The sequence below is a fragment of the Apodemus sylvaticus genome, chromosome 8 (assembly GCF_947179515.1).
Source record: "Apodemus sylvaticus chromosome 8, mApoSyl1.1, whole genome shotgun sequence".
Lineage (NCBI taxonomy): Eukaryota > Metazoa > Chordata > Mammalia > Rodentia > Muridae > Apodemus > Apodemus sylvaticus.
Window position 1 is genome coordinate 82,660,052 of NC_067479.1, and position 15,917 is coordinate 82,675,968.

The 15,917-nt window shown below is 42.9% G+C and overlaps 1 protein-coding gene across 1 annotated transcript in view; it reads left to right on the top strand.

Annotated features, from left to right (window-relative positions):
• Positions 1-10,538: 10,538 nt before the first annotated feature.
• Positions 10,539-15,917, top strand: part of Ero1a (endoplasmic reticulum oxidoreductase 1 alpha) — a 40,504-nt gene continuing 35,125 nt past the window's right edge. The window contains exon 1 of the mRNA XM_052191725.1: positions 10,539-10,731. Coding sequence (XP_052047685.1) covers positions 10,618-10,731 — 114 coding nt within the window. The 5' untranslated portion in view covers positions 10,539-10,617. The remainder of the gene's footprint in view (positions 10,732-15,917) is intronic.

The following is a 15,917-nucleotide window of genomic DNA, read 5'->3' on the forward strand; positions in this document are numbered from 1 at the left end:
GTGTGGATATTATGTGAGTTTTCTGTTGTATTTTTGCTAAAAATGGCTTTTAAAGTAGACAATAAATAAAGTGACAGGAAGTGTCCTTTCTCCCACACTATTTTGATCAAATGAGTAGGTTCATACCAATACATCTCAATTCTAACATCAAGAAGAAAAGACAAGACAGAATATAAAAGGCAGTCCAATTTGTACAGTTTAGCAAAAATATGTGCACACAGGGTCTGGAGAGATAACTTAGCTATTAGGAGCACAGGTCACTCTTCTAGAAGGCCTGCACTCAATTCCCAGCACCCACATCGTGGCTCACAATCACCCCTTAACTCCGGTTCCAGGGCATCCGATGGTGTTTTCTGGCTTCCATGTGCACCAGGTATCCCAGTGGTGTACACACATGTGCAGACAAAACATCCCATACACATAAAATAGAATTCAAGTTTATTCTCTGGGGTTAAACAAAATTACATGAGCACAGATCAGAATGTCATTTTAACATAATCTTTGTCAATCTTTTTAACTCTGGATTCTTTTTCCTCTTACCCATATGGCAAAATTCTAACTTCAGCTGAACTTTCTGTGTTTCTCATGCCCACAGCAACCCTATTTTGTTGTGTGTATATGAGTGTGTGTTGTGTGTGTGTATGAAAGAGTAACATAATTTGTAAATATATATTCATATATGTGATTAAATGTTTAGTGTCTTTTCTCATTCCCCATAGAAAGCCCAAGAACTTACACAAAGATGGTGACTGTTTATTGCTCATGGATATATCTAGGACAGTGTCTGAGAACATAAACTCTCTCTCTCTCCATATATATATATATATATATTGACATATACTTATATATACAAAATATGTAAATGATATTAAGCACTGTGACAGATAAGCGGATATATTTAACAAATGTACCTAGGGGCAGGAGAGATGGTTCAGTAGTATACATTGAATCACAAATATTTCATTTCACAGTTTTGCTGGCTCAGCAACTTAGGAGCAAACCCAAGTTTGCTTTCCAGTATCCACATCTTGTGGCTCACAACAACCTGAAATTCCAGCTCCAGGGCATTTAGTGTCCTCCACAGGCAACTGCATTCATGCATGTGCACTCATGTGAGTGCACACACACACACACACACACACACACACACAAACACACACACACACACACAGACAATTAGAAGTAAAAATAAGTATCAAAAAAGTCTAAGAAATCTCACGCAAAGAAATTTAAATATCAGAGTAGAATAGAAGAGGTATGAAAATATATGATATTATTAGTTTATTTGGAAATCATTAAAAGTAGTATAATAGAGGGCTAAAGAAATGGTTTAAGGGGCTGGAGAGATGGCTCAGTGGTTAAGAGTATTGACTGCTCTTCCAGAGGTCCTGACTTCAATTCCTAGCAACCACATGGTAGCTCACAATCATCTATAATGGGACCTGATGCACTCTTCTGATATGTCTGAAGACGTTACAGTGTAGTGATATAAATAAATAAAATAAATATATATTTAAAAACAAGAAAGAAATGGCTCAATGGTTAAGGCACTGGTTGCTCTTGCAATGGATCAGAGGATGGGGTTGGATTCCCAGCACTCACACAGAAGCTCACAACCCTCTGTGCTCCATTTGTCCTCCAATTCCAGTTTGTATTACAATCCACCACTCTCTTCCGGCCTCCGTGGGTGTGGCACACAAGCACATCACGCACACACGTACATGCAGACGAAACACGCAAACACAAAAATACACTAAATAGACTCTTTTTTAAAGTTAAGTAATAAAAGGGATTTAAGCCTTCATGAGGCACACATAGTCTTCTGATCTACAATCCTTTAACTTAGTACTGGTGAGTAAAGTCATTTTAAAATGTGTGCACAGCTCTGACACTTAACCACTTTAGGAAATGGAGCCTAATTACTCTTTCGCAGTCTAGTGATTCCTCCTGATGATTAAAGTGGATGTGACAGCATACAATTGCGGAGACAAGGATACTAAACAAAACAAACAAACAAAAAAACCAAAAACAAAACAGAAAGCAAACCGAAGCTGCCTCTTTACTCTCTCCTGGAATACCCACTCCAGAAGAAGTTGGCTGCCTTACCATGAGGACACATCAACAGGTCTACAGAAAGCCCCATGGAAAGAACAATCAACAGGGAACCAAGGCCTCCTGCCAACAGTCATGCAAATGAGTGATGTTGGCCACAGATGTCCAGCCCTAGGACAACTTCAGATGAATGCAACCTTAGTCTTGATTGCAACAGCATGAGACTGAGTCACGTACTGAGCTCACTCAATAGTTCCTGAGTTGCCGCCCCAGCAAAACTGAGATGAAATGTTTGTGGTTCAGTGTCACTAAAATGGGAGTAAATTGTTCCACAGGGATAGGTACAATAGAAACTGCTTTTTGAGAAAGAGAGAGAGAGAGAGAGAGAGAGAGAGAGAGAGAGAGAGAGAGAGATTAGCAGATCGTACCAGATAGGCAAGTAGCAACTACTTTTGCTCACATACAACCTATGACCCTCAAGGTTTTTTTCTTTTGAGGTATCGTTCCTTAGACTAATGGACTCAAATAATTCCTCCTGTTTCAGCCAATTGAGGAGTTATCTGGTAATAGTCAGGACTACAAGGATATGCCTCAGTGGTGAGTGCACTCTCAAGTGTTTACAAGTATTTTGTCCCATACATGTACTTCAAATGTCTACCAAAATGGAATTGTGTGTAACTGGAGCTAAGCACTAAGAGTCTGGGTCGGAGTGGAAAGTAAGTTCCCAGGCTTCCGAAAACTATCTTCATTTTAATCAGACAAGATGAATCACATGAAGAGCGGTGGTATGGTTCTCACTTCCATCAAAGTAGTGTATGCAAACAATCTTTAAAAGTGCTATAAAGATTCAAGTGGAAAAGAAGAGCTGGGCATGTTCCCGCTATGCGGTGTAGGTGGGCCTGGACCTTTCTACAGTCATTGAGCTTTAGACTGCTGTACAATGAGATTCCTAGCGTGTACCATGCCACCAGGCCACAAACATTTTTCTGAGAATGGAGATCAGGTGCAGCCCAATGGCTCCAAACTTGGCATTCTTCTGTCTCAGCCTCCCAGAGAACTACAACTGCATGCCTGACCTAAAAATACCTTATGTCTTAAATCTACCTTCAAATACGATTAAGTCTGTCTGGGAATATATCTTCTCTCAAGATTTTGAAGGTCCTGGCTTATTTTCCCGTGGCTTCTACAATATTTTGTTTCACAGTCATAAACGATGGATCCTCAACATGTGGGTTGTGACCCCACTGAGGCCTGCCTACCAGATCCTGCATATCAGAAATTTACATTAAAGCCGGGCAGTAGTGGCACATGCTTGTAATCCCAGCACTTGGGAGGCAGAGGCAGGTGGATTTCTGAGTTTGAGAGGCCAGCCCGGTCTACAGAGTGAGTTCCAGGATAGCCAGGGCTACACAGAGAAACCCTGTCTCGAAAAAAAACCAAAAAAAAAAAAAAAAAAAAAAAAAAGAAAGAAAAAAAGAAAGAAATTTACTTTAAATTTCATAACAGCAGTAAAATTGCAGTTATGAAGTATCTATGAAAATAACTTTATGGTCACCACAACATGAGGGACTGTATCAAAGGGTCTCAGCATTAGGGAGGTTGAGAACCACTGCTCTAAAACCTTAGATTCTGATAGAGACGGTTTCCACTCCCTTAGCTGGGTGCCCAGTGGCTCTGAGTCTGGATAGCCATCCTTTTGGTTTGGCGTTTCTTGTTAATTAGTTCTAAGGTCTTAATTACACTTGGGTGATTAGATTTTATTTTTTAATCATTTGAGTTTTTTCATTTCATTTCTTATTTTTAAAATTACATTTTATTTGTCTTGTGTGGGGAGTCTGCATGTGTGTGTGTGTGTGTGTGTGTGTGTGTGTGTGTGTGTGTGGTGTTCCAGTTGGTTTACCGTGTGGGTCCTGGGCATTCAACTCAGGGTAATTAAGTTTGGTGGGTGGAGCCTTCTCCCACTGGGCCAGGTTGCTGGTTTTCCCATTTCAATCATACACACAAACTCCACCCCCACGCTCTGTCTTTTTAAACTATTTTTAAAGATTTATTTATTTATTATATATACACTGTAGCTGTCTTCAGACACACCAGAAGAGGGCATCAGATCTTATTACAGATGGTTGTGAGCCACCATGTGGTCACTGGGATTTGAACTCAAGAGCCCTGGAAGAGCAGTCAGTGCTCTTAACCACTGAGCCATCTCTCCAGCTCTCTCTCTCTGTCTTTTTGTATAACTTCTTAAAAGATTTTTTTTAATGTATGAAACTTCCCTCTGCCTTTTAAAAAAAGATTTATTTATTTAATGTATATGAGTACTCTATCTGCATGTACATAAACATACTAGAAGAGGGGATCAGATCCTATTATAGATGGTTATGAGCCACCATGTGGTTTCTGGGAATTGAACTCAGGACCTCTGGAAGAGTAGCCAGTGCTCTTAATCGCCAAGCTATCTCACCAGCTCCCTTCTTTCACCTATTAAAATGAGATAACTGTTAGCAATCCTTCATTTTCTTTTCTTTTCTTTTTTAAACATTTATTTATTTTTACTTATATGAATACACTGTAGCTCTCTTCAGACACACACCAGAAGAGGGCATCAGACCCCATTATAGAGGGTTGTGGGCCACGATGTGGTTGCTGGGAATTGAACTCGGGACCTCTGGAAGAGCAGTCAATGCTCTTAACCACTGAGTCATCTCTCCAACCCCAATCCTTCATTTTTAAAAAGGTAGAAATGAAGCTGTCAGATCTTGGGGGGCTTTGAATGTCATGTCGAGAGTTTTGAATTTTCAAACAGCTGGGGAGCATTGCAATTTTTAAAGCTGTAGTATTGTGATCAGATTTCCATATTTGGAGTTGGGAGTTAAAGGCAATTATAAACCAACAAATGTGGGTGCTCAGAAGCAAATGGGGGTCCTCTGCAAGAGTGGTCGCATGCTTAGCTGCTAAGCTATCACTCAGGCTCCCAAGCTTGCAGACTTTTCTTTCTGTTAGACACTTAGTTTCTTCTGTCAGTCTACAGCCAGAGCAGGCTCCAGAACAGGAGGACCGACCGTTGGGTGGGATGATGTGAGTGGGAAGCGAGTGTCACTCAAGCTGAACAGAGCAGGTGCTCTGGGGAGAGGTTTAAGAGTGTCTCCACAAAATCCATGTTGTGCCTGGCTCAGAATTTGTCCCCTTTTTCCTGAATCGTGCCGAGTCAGCAATCTCTGAGTTTGTGGCCACTCTTGACTGCACACTCCTGGCTTTGAAATGTTCTCTGAGTGAATTTGGATCCCTCTACCTACAGAGTCAACATGTAGTTGGAGCCCTGGGTTTCACATCACTTTTCCTACATCCGTGCCTCTTGTAAATTTTTCCAAGTTCAGCGTTTTTCACCCTCACCCACAATTACTACTTCCCTCTAATGCATAACACTTGGCTGCTTGTCCTATAAGCTTGACAGCATTTTCTCTAATTTGTTTTTTTTTTAAACAACACATTGTCCTGTGCTACCCTAAGCTTCCATTATCCTTTTAGATTTGCTAATTTGCTAATTCACTCATACATTCCTCAGTTCACCCAGACTCTTCTTCTGCAACACACAGTTCACTGCGGAGTAAGGGCTGAGGAGCTACAAACATCAAGTCAAGGCCTCTGCCCTGTGATGAACGCAGAGAACATGCACATAGACGGGTATTGTTCATTCCTTATGGTGTGTACAATTGTGGAAGAACAGGACACGGAGGGCAAATGTCAGGTTTTCAAACTCATTTCATGTGAGCAGAGATGTGGCACCTGACAAACATGCCGTTCGGGGGGAAATTGTTAAGAATCCATCCTGGTAAAGACAGAGTGTTGGGAATGAAGCCTGAGTAGGCAGGCTCAGATCGTAAGGGGCCTTGAATGTCAGGAGTCTTGAGCTTAACTTTTCAAACAGCTGAGAGCGTTGGAAAACTTAAATGTGATAAGACTTACATATTTCAGAAACTGGCCTTGGGTGGAGGCTGTTCATGGTTTTGTTTGTTGGTTGTTTGTTTTTTTTTGAGGGATATAAGCCTACAAGCCAGTTGATTAGTTAAGGGAATGAGGAAATAAATTAGCTGAGAAAGAAAGCCGGAGCTCAGTTCTTCTCCATGAAGCCTGTCAGGTTCATCATGGTGCATCAAAAGGTTGTGGGATCTGAAAGAAAACCAGAAGGAAGCCCAATGCATCTTCCTGCTTTCCAGATGCCTGGCCACAGACATTTGTGACCAATTATCGCTCAGAAAGGCAGACATACATGACCAACAGGCAGTTGAACTGTGAAGCTCTAGGGAAAAACTGAACTAGAAATATACACTTGGGAGACTTGAGAGTAGAGAAGGCATTTAACGTTATGGAACTAAGCAATGTTCTCAAGGAGATGCTAAAACATAGATGGAGTCCCAAGGAGCAGTCACATCTTAAAAGTGGACTGTGAGAAAGATCAGGAAGGAGAGAGTTAAATAGCATCAGGAAGGGATAAGGAGGGTGGGCGTGGCTGTCCTAGTTCTTGGAAGTGGAGCAGGGAGCCAGTGAATTAGAGTCCAGCCTGGGCTACCTGCTGAGAGAGACAAAAGGGGAGGAGGTCATTAAGAGAACCTACACCTTGTACTGAATTTAAAGAGAGGGGACTCAGCCTTGTCAAAATGCAGCATGTACTTCCTGGAAAATGGTCATTGAATTTAGTGATGATTCTCCATTTAAAGAGGAGCAGGAGGGCTGGTAACCTGGAAACCAGATAGACTGTGGGTTGAGGCAGGAATGGGAAATGAAGTCGTGAAGTCAGGGACTGTAATACATAGCTTGCTTACTCAGGAACTGTACATAAAGACAGCTTCAGTGGCTGTGCCTTCCCACCTCAGATAGTTCTGATCATGTGGCAAGGAAGGCCTGACAATATGATATTTGTACTCAGTCAAGATTAGATAACCGGGTCTAATCATGTGGCACCGAGCCTTTAAAGTTTTGCTTAGTCATTGTTCCGTGACTTCATCTTTTCCTTTGAATTCTTTCTTTCTTGTCTGTTTAATGCTGGAAATTGTTTAGGCGCCTAGGTTCCTGTAGATGCCTTCATGTCCCATTTTGAAAAACTGGTGCAAGGCCCTTCCTGCTTTGCTCATTAAAAGAAAAATAATAGCTCCTATTTACATAGCAATCAGGACTCTGTCAAGAAATGCTGTGTGCATTAAGTCTGACATGATGTTGTTCTAGTATTAGAATAACAAACTCATGATCTAGTTCATCTCCCAACAACTTAATGTTGCTGAACAAACCTGTAACAGGAGGCTGGGCTTTCAGAATTGAGGTCTGAACTTCCCATGCTCTGGCACTCTTGAGATTGCTATTGAATGACTAGTCAGCCATTTCGTGGGCCTCACACTATATGCCTAGGAAGGCATACTGAAGAAGCAAACTCACTCAGGAGACTGAGGTAAAGGCCTCTTGGACACTCTCGGGGAAGCTGACACTCAGACTCTCGCCTCGCTGGAGACTCTTACGCTGCACCAAGCTTGCTTCAGAAAACTTGCACTTTGCTCCCTCAGTGCTTCTCTTCCCTTGCTTTGCCTCTCATTGTTGATGATAGAGGGCCTGGAAAAGCTATTCATTCCCAAACAAAAACCTGGGAGTCTAAGGTATGCTTGAGATGGAGGCCATGTTTAAGCAGTGTTAAAAGCTTGCAATGCAGTGGTAGAAATACGAGGAAGGACATGTTGCCAAAGATGTCATACAAATATCGAACGTGGAGAGGGCAAGTATCCACTCAGTATACAAATTTCAACTTGCACAGATGTTTACACAAAGGATATTTATGGAAATGACCAGGTTGGTAATTCTATGTTTAGTTTTTTGTGGAATCTTTTCTATTTCCCAAGTATGACATACATAATTTTTTTCTTAATTCTTTTTAAGAAAAGGTCTTGCTATGTAGCTCCAACTGGATTTAAACTCAAGATCCTCTTGCCTTAGTCTTTGGGTTTTTTGTTTGTTTGTTTTTTTCTAGTAGGTTCTTATTTTTAACACTTACAGTATAGCTCTGGTTGTCCTGGAACTCACTACCCCTAGCCCAGGCTGGCCTGGAACACACAGCAATCTGCCTACCTCTGTTGGAATTAAAGTATACCACTATGCCCAGCTTTATTAGCCTTTTTTTGTTGTTTGCTTAGTGGATTTGTTGTTGTTGTTTTTTTTCCAAGACAGGAACTTGTTACATAGCCCTGAATGCTTAATGTAGACCAGGCTAGCCCTAAATGTGTGCTGCGACTACACTATGAACCACCAAGCCTAGCCACTCATCTTTTTGATAATATTCCAAGAGGTCTGAGTAGGTCTCAGTGTGGCTCAGCATTACACATAGTAGCCAGGAGCAGACTAAACGTCCATCAGTGGATGAACAAATAACGCAGCACACCCTTGAGTGTATGTAGCCTGACACAGAGTACTGTGCAGACTGAAAAAGAAGGGGACTGTGATAACCTGCAACACAGCTGTGACTGCAGAACACTGCGCTAAGTGGTATGAAGCAAGAGAAGAGAGAAGCATTGTGTGATCTCACGCATGTGAAAGTTTAAAAAATCCAATCTCGTGGAATCTGTAGAAAAGTGGTAACCAGAGAAGGTTGGAGAAAGGGAAGTTAGTCCAAGGACACAAAGGTACAGTTAGGCTGGAAAAGTAAGTTTTATTGACCATTGATTCCATCGTATTACATGGAGGCTGTGGTTTATATGCTGTGTACTTGGAAGTTACTAATAGACTTTTTTTTTTTTTTTTTTGGTTTTTCGAGACAGGGTTTCTCTATGTAGCCCTGGCTGTCCTGGAACTCACTCTGTAGACCAGGCTGGCCTCGAACTCAGAAATCCGCCTGCCTCTGCCTCCCAAGTGCTGGGATTACAGGCGTGCGCCACCACCGCCTGGCTAATAGACTTATTTTTAAACATTCTTGTAAGAAGTCAAGCTGGTGAGGTGATAGATATATTAATGTGATTGAGTCTTCCTACAACGTATATATGGATGGAAAACATCACATTGTACACACAATTATTAGTGAACTAAAAATAAGATTGAAAGGCTGGTTGTGGTGGCACAGGCCTTTAATGTCAGCTCTAGGGAAGCAGAGGCAGATTGACCCCCGCATGTTTGAGTCCAGTGTGGTCTATAGTGTAGATGGCTCACAGCCATCTGTAATGAGATCTGACTTCCTCTTCTGGAGTGTCTGAAGACAGCTACAGTGTACTTACTTACATATAATAAATGAATAAATCTTTAAAAAAAATCAAAATCCACTACCCCAAGCAAAACAAAGCAACGAAGAATGAAAAGATGACAATACTGTCAGTTTTATGGGTGTCTTCCACGCACCAGCTAGGTCTGATGCATCTTTGTACTTGCAATGTCAAACTCATCTTTGCAAGATAAATTGATGGAAACTTGCTTGGAATCTGGAACTGTGTGAAAAGGACACCAGGAAAAACACCTGAAAAGGAGAAACTATGATCTGGTTCTAGAAAAGGTAAGTATGAGCTGGAATATAAATATCGTGAAGACAATATTAGCTTATAAGGCCATATTATCTTACTATGTGTACAACACAACTATAGATAACAGGCTAAGGAAGGCTTCTTCTCACTGCCTGGCACTAGCTATCCCCGTTTCCACTTATGAAACGAGAGATTGGAGCACCACATTGCTCTAGCTTGTGAAATACGCCTGATTCCCATGAAACACAGAAAAAAAAGAGACTATTTTTATGAATAAATCGGAAGTTGAGTACACATTGAACTAATATCTTCCCTATACTAGTTTAATAAAAACATGTATTTATTATTGTATTTAAACATTTATTTATGAAGTAGGGCCTAACTCTATAGGGCAGGAAATATGTAGCTCAAGCTGTCTTTGAAACTGAACAATCCTCTTGCCACAGTCTTTAGTGTTGGGATTACAGAAACTGAACAATCCTTTTGCCACAGTCTCTAGTGTTGGGATTATAGGTGTATGTAGATCGCGATGCGACGCCCAGCCCTTCGGAAACCAATTTCACCTGTTCCCTTTGTAGGAAGTAGGAAGGGGAAAAACTAGAAAGCCTCAAAATCGTGTGTCCGGTCGTGCTCCCCAGATGAACTCCAACATCCTCTTGCCTTTAGCCAGCCAAAGCACGGCGGACACGTAACCCAGGCGATTTCCTCTTAGTGAGAAAGAGGATGGGCCAGCGTGAGCTCCGGGGCGGGATGGGGCGGGCAGGATGGCGTCGGGCCCCGGGCAGTGTGGCTCCGGGGATACCCGGACCCCGGAAGGACCGCATCTTTACGCCAGGCGAGCTGCAAGACAGGTGTCCCGGAGGCGGGTGCGTGAGCAGGGAGCGCAGGCAGGCGGACGCCCGAGGCTCGCGTGGACTGAGGCGCGCGCCGCCGCACGTCCGCACGGGGGGCGGGAGCGGAGGGCGGAGGGCGGAGCGCGGGGCGGGGCGGGGCGGACGCAGGCTTCTTCAGCCGGCGCGCGGCCTGCGCTGGGGAGCCAGGCACAGTGGCGCGGGCCGAGGGCGGTGGGCGGCGAGCGGCGATGGGCCGCGCCCGGGGCTTGTTGGTCGGACTCCTGAGTGTCCTATGGCTGCTGCGCTTGGGCCACGGCGAGGAGCGGCAGCCGGAGACGGCGGCACAGCGCTGCTTCTGCCAGGTGAGGCGTGCGGGCGGCCCACGGGCTGCGTATCTCCGGCGCGGGCGATCCTGATGCGCGGCCCGCACTGCGTTCCCGATCGCCCCGGGCCGGGGCACCCTTCAGTCGGCGTGGGCGCCTGGCCAGCTTGTCACACTGCTTCCTTGCATCCTTGACTGCTCCGTGTCCACAGGACTTGGGGTTCTGAGTGGACCCGGCACCTGGGCACCTTGTGTGCTCATTGCCCTGGGCGTCCCCAGCCTTTCTGCTCCTGATATGGATTCTTGCGGAGACTTACTGTTCTTTTGGTCTTGCTGTCGTTGTCCGGAGTTTGAATGACCTTGCGGGGCTCTTTGGGTGCCCTGGTCCAACTGCCTGGTGTCTTTGCGGCTGTCGTTGTCCTGTGACTTCTCGGCCTGTGTTTGGTGCACTTTCTTCCTAAAGCTTATTCTCGCATCCTGACACTCCCTTTGCGGAATCCCAGGCAGGCCCTAGCTCTTCAGTTTGATTATGAACTGTGATATTTACTTCTGTAGGAGATGTGGGTTCCGTGAGCAAAACATTCAAAGAATTTTGTTTCGTAGTGTACCCTAAAATTTTTTATGAGGCCTTTTAGGCTAGGCGCATTGAAATAACTATGAATTTCATTTTGTAGTCTAAAGAAAATGCTAACAGCTTGGAAAACACCCAGAAGTATCTGGATTCAGTCGATGTGTCTTAGTGCATTTTTGTAAGGCCTGGAAGAACTCTTGAATATTAGCGGTTCCCCAGACTTTCTACTGTTTAAAAGTGTATATCATTTTATTACTGTGTTACTTAATATGTAAATTGTATTGCTATACAGGCGTTCACGACCACACTTCGCGCTGGCCTGCACCCCTTTCCTCTTGACTGTTCATTACTGTTCTTTATGATGTTTAAAATACTGGTTTATTTTGTGGGTATGTATATTGTACCTGTGAATGTACGCATAGTAGGGAGTGTTTTTAATCCACAGCTTGCAGGAATCTTTCTTCCCATCCACCACATGGGACACAGGGATTTACCCCAGGTCCTCAGGCAAATGACCAAGCATTAGCTTTCGTTTTGATGGACTTCGATCTCTGAAATTACATTTATAAAAAATGGAGGGATAGACAGCCAGGTCCTTCGTGGGTCTTACTATTTGTGATCAGAAATGCGTGTATGCAGCATATGATACTGTAAGACGCTTGAGTGCCAGGAAGAAGAGGTATTATCTGTTTCATCCCTTTAAATTTTTGGATTTTATTGTTTTGTTGAGTAATTTTGGAGCAGAAATGAGTTGTTGGAAGTTCAGAAAAAGGCCATTTTTCTTTTGATTACAAATTTCAGGTAAACAGTTTTAACATCTAAACACTTGAGATAGGAATAAACAACTTTTAACTAGTGGTGTTGAGAAAAGATCCTAGGAGTTACACTTTCAGGTATGTTCTCTGGTTAATGGTATAAAAATACTATTTGACTCTTCAACTTTGTTTCACACCCAGTCTTTTTGGATATATCCTTAAAATTGAGTAACTATTAATTATTTTTTCATTTTCCCTTGGTTAGTAATTAAGGGTTTGTTTGTTTTTTAGCTGTTGTCAAAATATCTTCAGGTCTGTTTATCTATCTATCTATCTATCTATCTATCTATCTATCTATCTATCTATCTATCTTTAGCCACTCTTGACATAGCCCTGACTATCCTGGAACTCACTGTGTAGACTAGGCTGTCCTTGAACCTACAGAGCTTTCACTGCTTCTGCCTCCTGAGTACTGGATCACCACACCCAGCTCTTATTATTTTTTGGATTTATTTATTTTTATTTAATGTGTATGTGTATTTGCATATATGTCTGCACACCACATGCATGCAGTGTCTAGGCCAGAGGAGGATGTTGGATCCCATGGAACTAGAGTGTGAGCCACCCATGGGTGCTGGGAATAGAACTCAGGTACTGTGGAAGAGCAATACTTGCTTTTTTTTTTTTTTTTTTTTTTTTTTTTTTTTTAGGTTTTTTCGAGACAGGGTTTCTCTGTGTAGCCCTGGCTGTCCTTCCTGGAACTCACTTTGTAGACCAGGCTGGCCTGGAACTCAGAAATCCACCTGCCTCTGCCTCCTGAGTGCTGGGATTAAAGGCATGCACCACTACCATACTGCGCAATACTTGATTTTAATCATTGAGCTCTCTTCAGCCCTCCACATCCTTATATTTAAGTGCTCCCTAGTCTGCTAAAACTAACTTTGTTACTTTGTTGCTTCCTTAATCCATCCTTCTCTTCTCTTCTCTTCTCTTCTCTTCTCTTCTCTTCTTTCTCTTCTCTTCCTGTTTTTCCAGATGGGGTTTCTCACTCTGTAGATCAAGTTAGCCTTGAACTCATGGAACTCCTCCTCTGCCTCCAGAGAGCTTGGTTTAAAGGTGTGCCCCACGATCATCTAAGTCACTTTTTCTCTAAAGGAAGAGTTTCTGGTTTTCCTCTTCAGAGTCAACTTTGAGTAAGAGTAAACTAGCCTGGAACAGTGGTGCTTGTGGCTAACATCTGCAGTCAGCCTGGGCAGGAATTTGTGGTCAGCCTGGGCTACATAGTGAGAGTCTTGTTTCCTAAGTATAGCCTAGCTAACGGCAGAAACAGTCAAAATCGTCTTAGTTTTTTGTTTTTGTTGTTGTTTTTTTGTTTTTGTTTTTTTTCTTCTTGCTGCCAGTGGGTCCTTCTTTCCACATCTACCTTGGGTTACCTCATCACCACATACCTCCTGCTGTCGCATGGGTATCTGGTTTGCAGTGGGGTTCAGTTCACAGGTGCTGTCTGAGTCAGAGCAGTCTGTGGTTGTTTGACCTTAGAAGGTCATTGCAACAAGTCCCCGGTGCTTGTTGAGATCACATGTTGAGATCAAAACTGAGTCAAAAAATTGGTTTTCAAACCTAGTATTTGATTGGTGCTCAGCACATGTTCGGGAGGTTTCAGTGTAAGATGTTAAAAAATCTTTTAGTTTAGCCAGCTGCTTGCATAGCTCGCTGGGATTGGGCTTTGTGATGGGTGATGGCTGTAATGAGTCTTTGGGCTTGCTCAATTATCACATCGTTGCGCTAGTGTCAAGGCCTTTTAACATGATTTTCATGTATGTTATAAATCATTTAAAAAAATTTTAGCTTTATTTTATGTCTGAGTGTTTTGCCTGCTTGTATGTATGTGTACCACTTGAGTGCCAGGAGTCACTGGAGGTCAAATCGGGCATTGGATCCCCTGGAACTGGAGTTAGATAGTTAGTTGTGAGCTATGTGGATGCTGGGAATTGAACACAGGTCCTCTGCAAGAACAACCACTGAGGCATTTCTCCAACCTTTTATAAACTCTTTTCATAATAGTGTTTTATTGTTTACTGTTCATTACTCAAAATGGTTAATTGTTTGGGACTTGTAAATCCTTCTTACAATCACTTGCTTTTTATTATCCTATTAGAATGTTAATTAATAATATTATTAATTTATATAGAAAGTTGACTTTATCCCCATTTGAGTAAACAATCTGCATTCAGGAAGTACTCCTTCTGGGAACCAAGATAGTGTGTGTTATCACAAAGACAGACTTAGGTGAAGAGTCCTTCCAGTTTGTTATTTTTATTTTCTGACAGTTATGTTGAATTATGCATCATTAGTGAAAGTGAATGTAGTAAAACCTTAGGTACAAGTAGTGGAATATATTTCAAAGATAGATTCTCAGAAGAAACATTGAAGACTGTTATGGAGGACGCACTTAATTTAACACGAGTGTATATTCCTTTTCACTAAAACTGTTTTTAAGTCTGGTAAGCAGTAGTGATGCTCAGCCCCCTGAGGGTGGCAGGCCTGCCTCAGGCTGCTGCGGGGCGCACTCAGGCTGCTGCGGTGGGGACGCTGCAGTTACTTGAGTGCTAGGTCTGCCTCGGGCTGATGCAGGAAGGACACTCATGCCAGCTCCACAAACACATCAGTTTTTGCTTGTAGTAGACATTGTAGACATACCTATTGTGGGAAATATTTTAAAAAACTCTTCCCGCCATCTCTCGTGCCCTGACAGGCCACAGCACCATGTCCCAGCATTGTCCTGCTCAGCACCCAGCTGTTCTCTCCCAGCTAGCTCCCACAGCATCCCAGCTGTGTTCCCTCTCTGCCATAAATCCCTGTAATCGGCCGACCCACATCCCAGTAATCAAGTAAATTCAAACTCTTAAAGCTTAATTAATTAATCAGATTTATATATAAATAATATTACAGTTTTCAAGATGCCAGTTTCAGAGCCAGTTGATAATGATAAAAGCTTTTTCCCAATATTCCAACATTTTGATGACATCTTTTCGGCCTCCATTCCTCCTGGCCCTCTTTGATCTCTCTAATCTCTCTTGCCCGCCACCTCTCTCTGCCACTCCTTGCTCCGCCCCTTTTCCCTGTCCAATCATAGACCTTCTCTGCACAGATCTAATTGGACAGGGAAAAATCCTGCAACACATACTCTTCAAACGTGCTTCAGTAGATTTAACCTGCGAAGGGTCCTGTTAAATCAGTTTTAAAAATAGCTTTAATTGTTAGGCTGTGTTCCTGGCCTGTGGGAGAGATGATTTGCTGGGTGGATGTATTAAATCCTAGACAGAGGGATCTTTGAAACTGGTTATACTGGAGAGATAGCCATTGACTCTTAAGTGCCTGTTGCATTCCTGACTTTTCTGAATAGAGTATATGGAAGAAATGTTTGTGAGTCACTTCACAATGCTGTGTGTTCTTTCTTCCTTCCTTCCTTCCTTCCTTCCTTCCTTCCTTCTTCCTTCCCTCCCTCCCTCCCTCCCTCCCTCCCTCCCTCCCTCCCTCCCTCCTTCCTTCCTTCCTTCCTTCCTTCCTTCCTTCTTTCTTTAAAATGTACTTATTTTATGTATGTGAGTGTTTTACTTACAGTATGTCTGTGAATCATGCACATGCCTGTGGAGGTCAGATGAGGACACCAGATCCCATGGAACTGGAGTTACAGTTGTCAGCCACCATGTGGGCTCTGGGAATTGCACATTGGAACTCCACAAGAACATCAAGAGCTTTTGACTGCTGAGCAATCTCTCTAGCCCGACATTGTGAACTTGAATAAAACTTAGACTTTAGGCAGAGATAGTTGACAGTATCATATGTGGGGCAGTGGACCATGAGAGGTAGCTTGGTCCTTGGTTGAGCTAAAGGCTT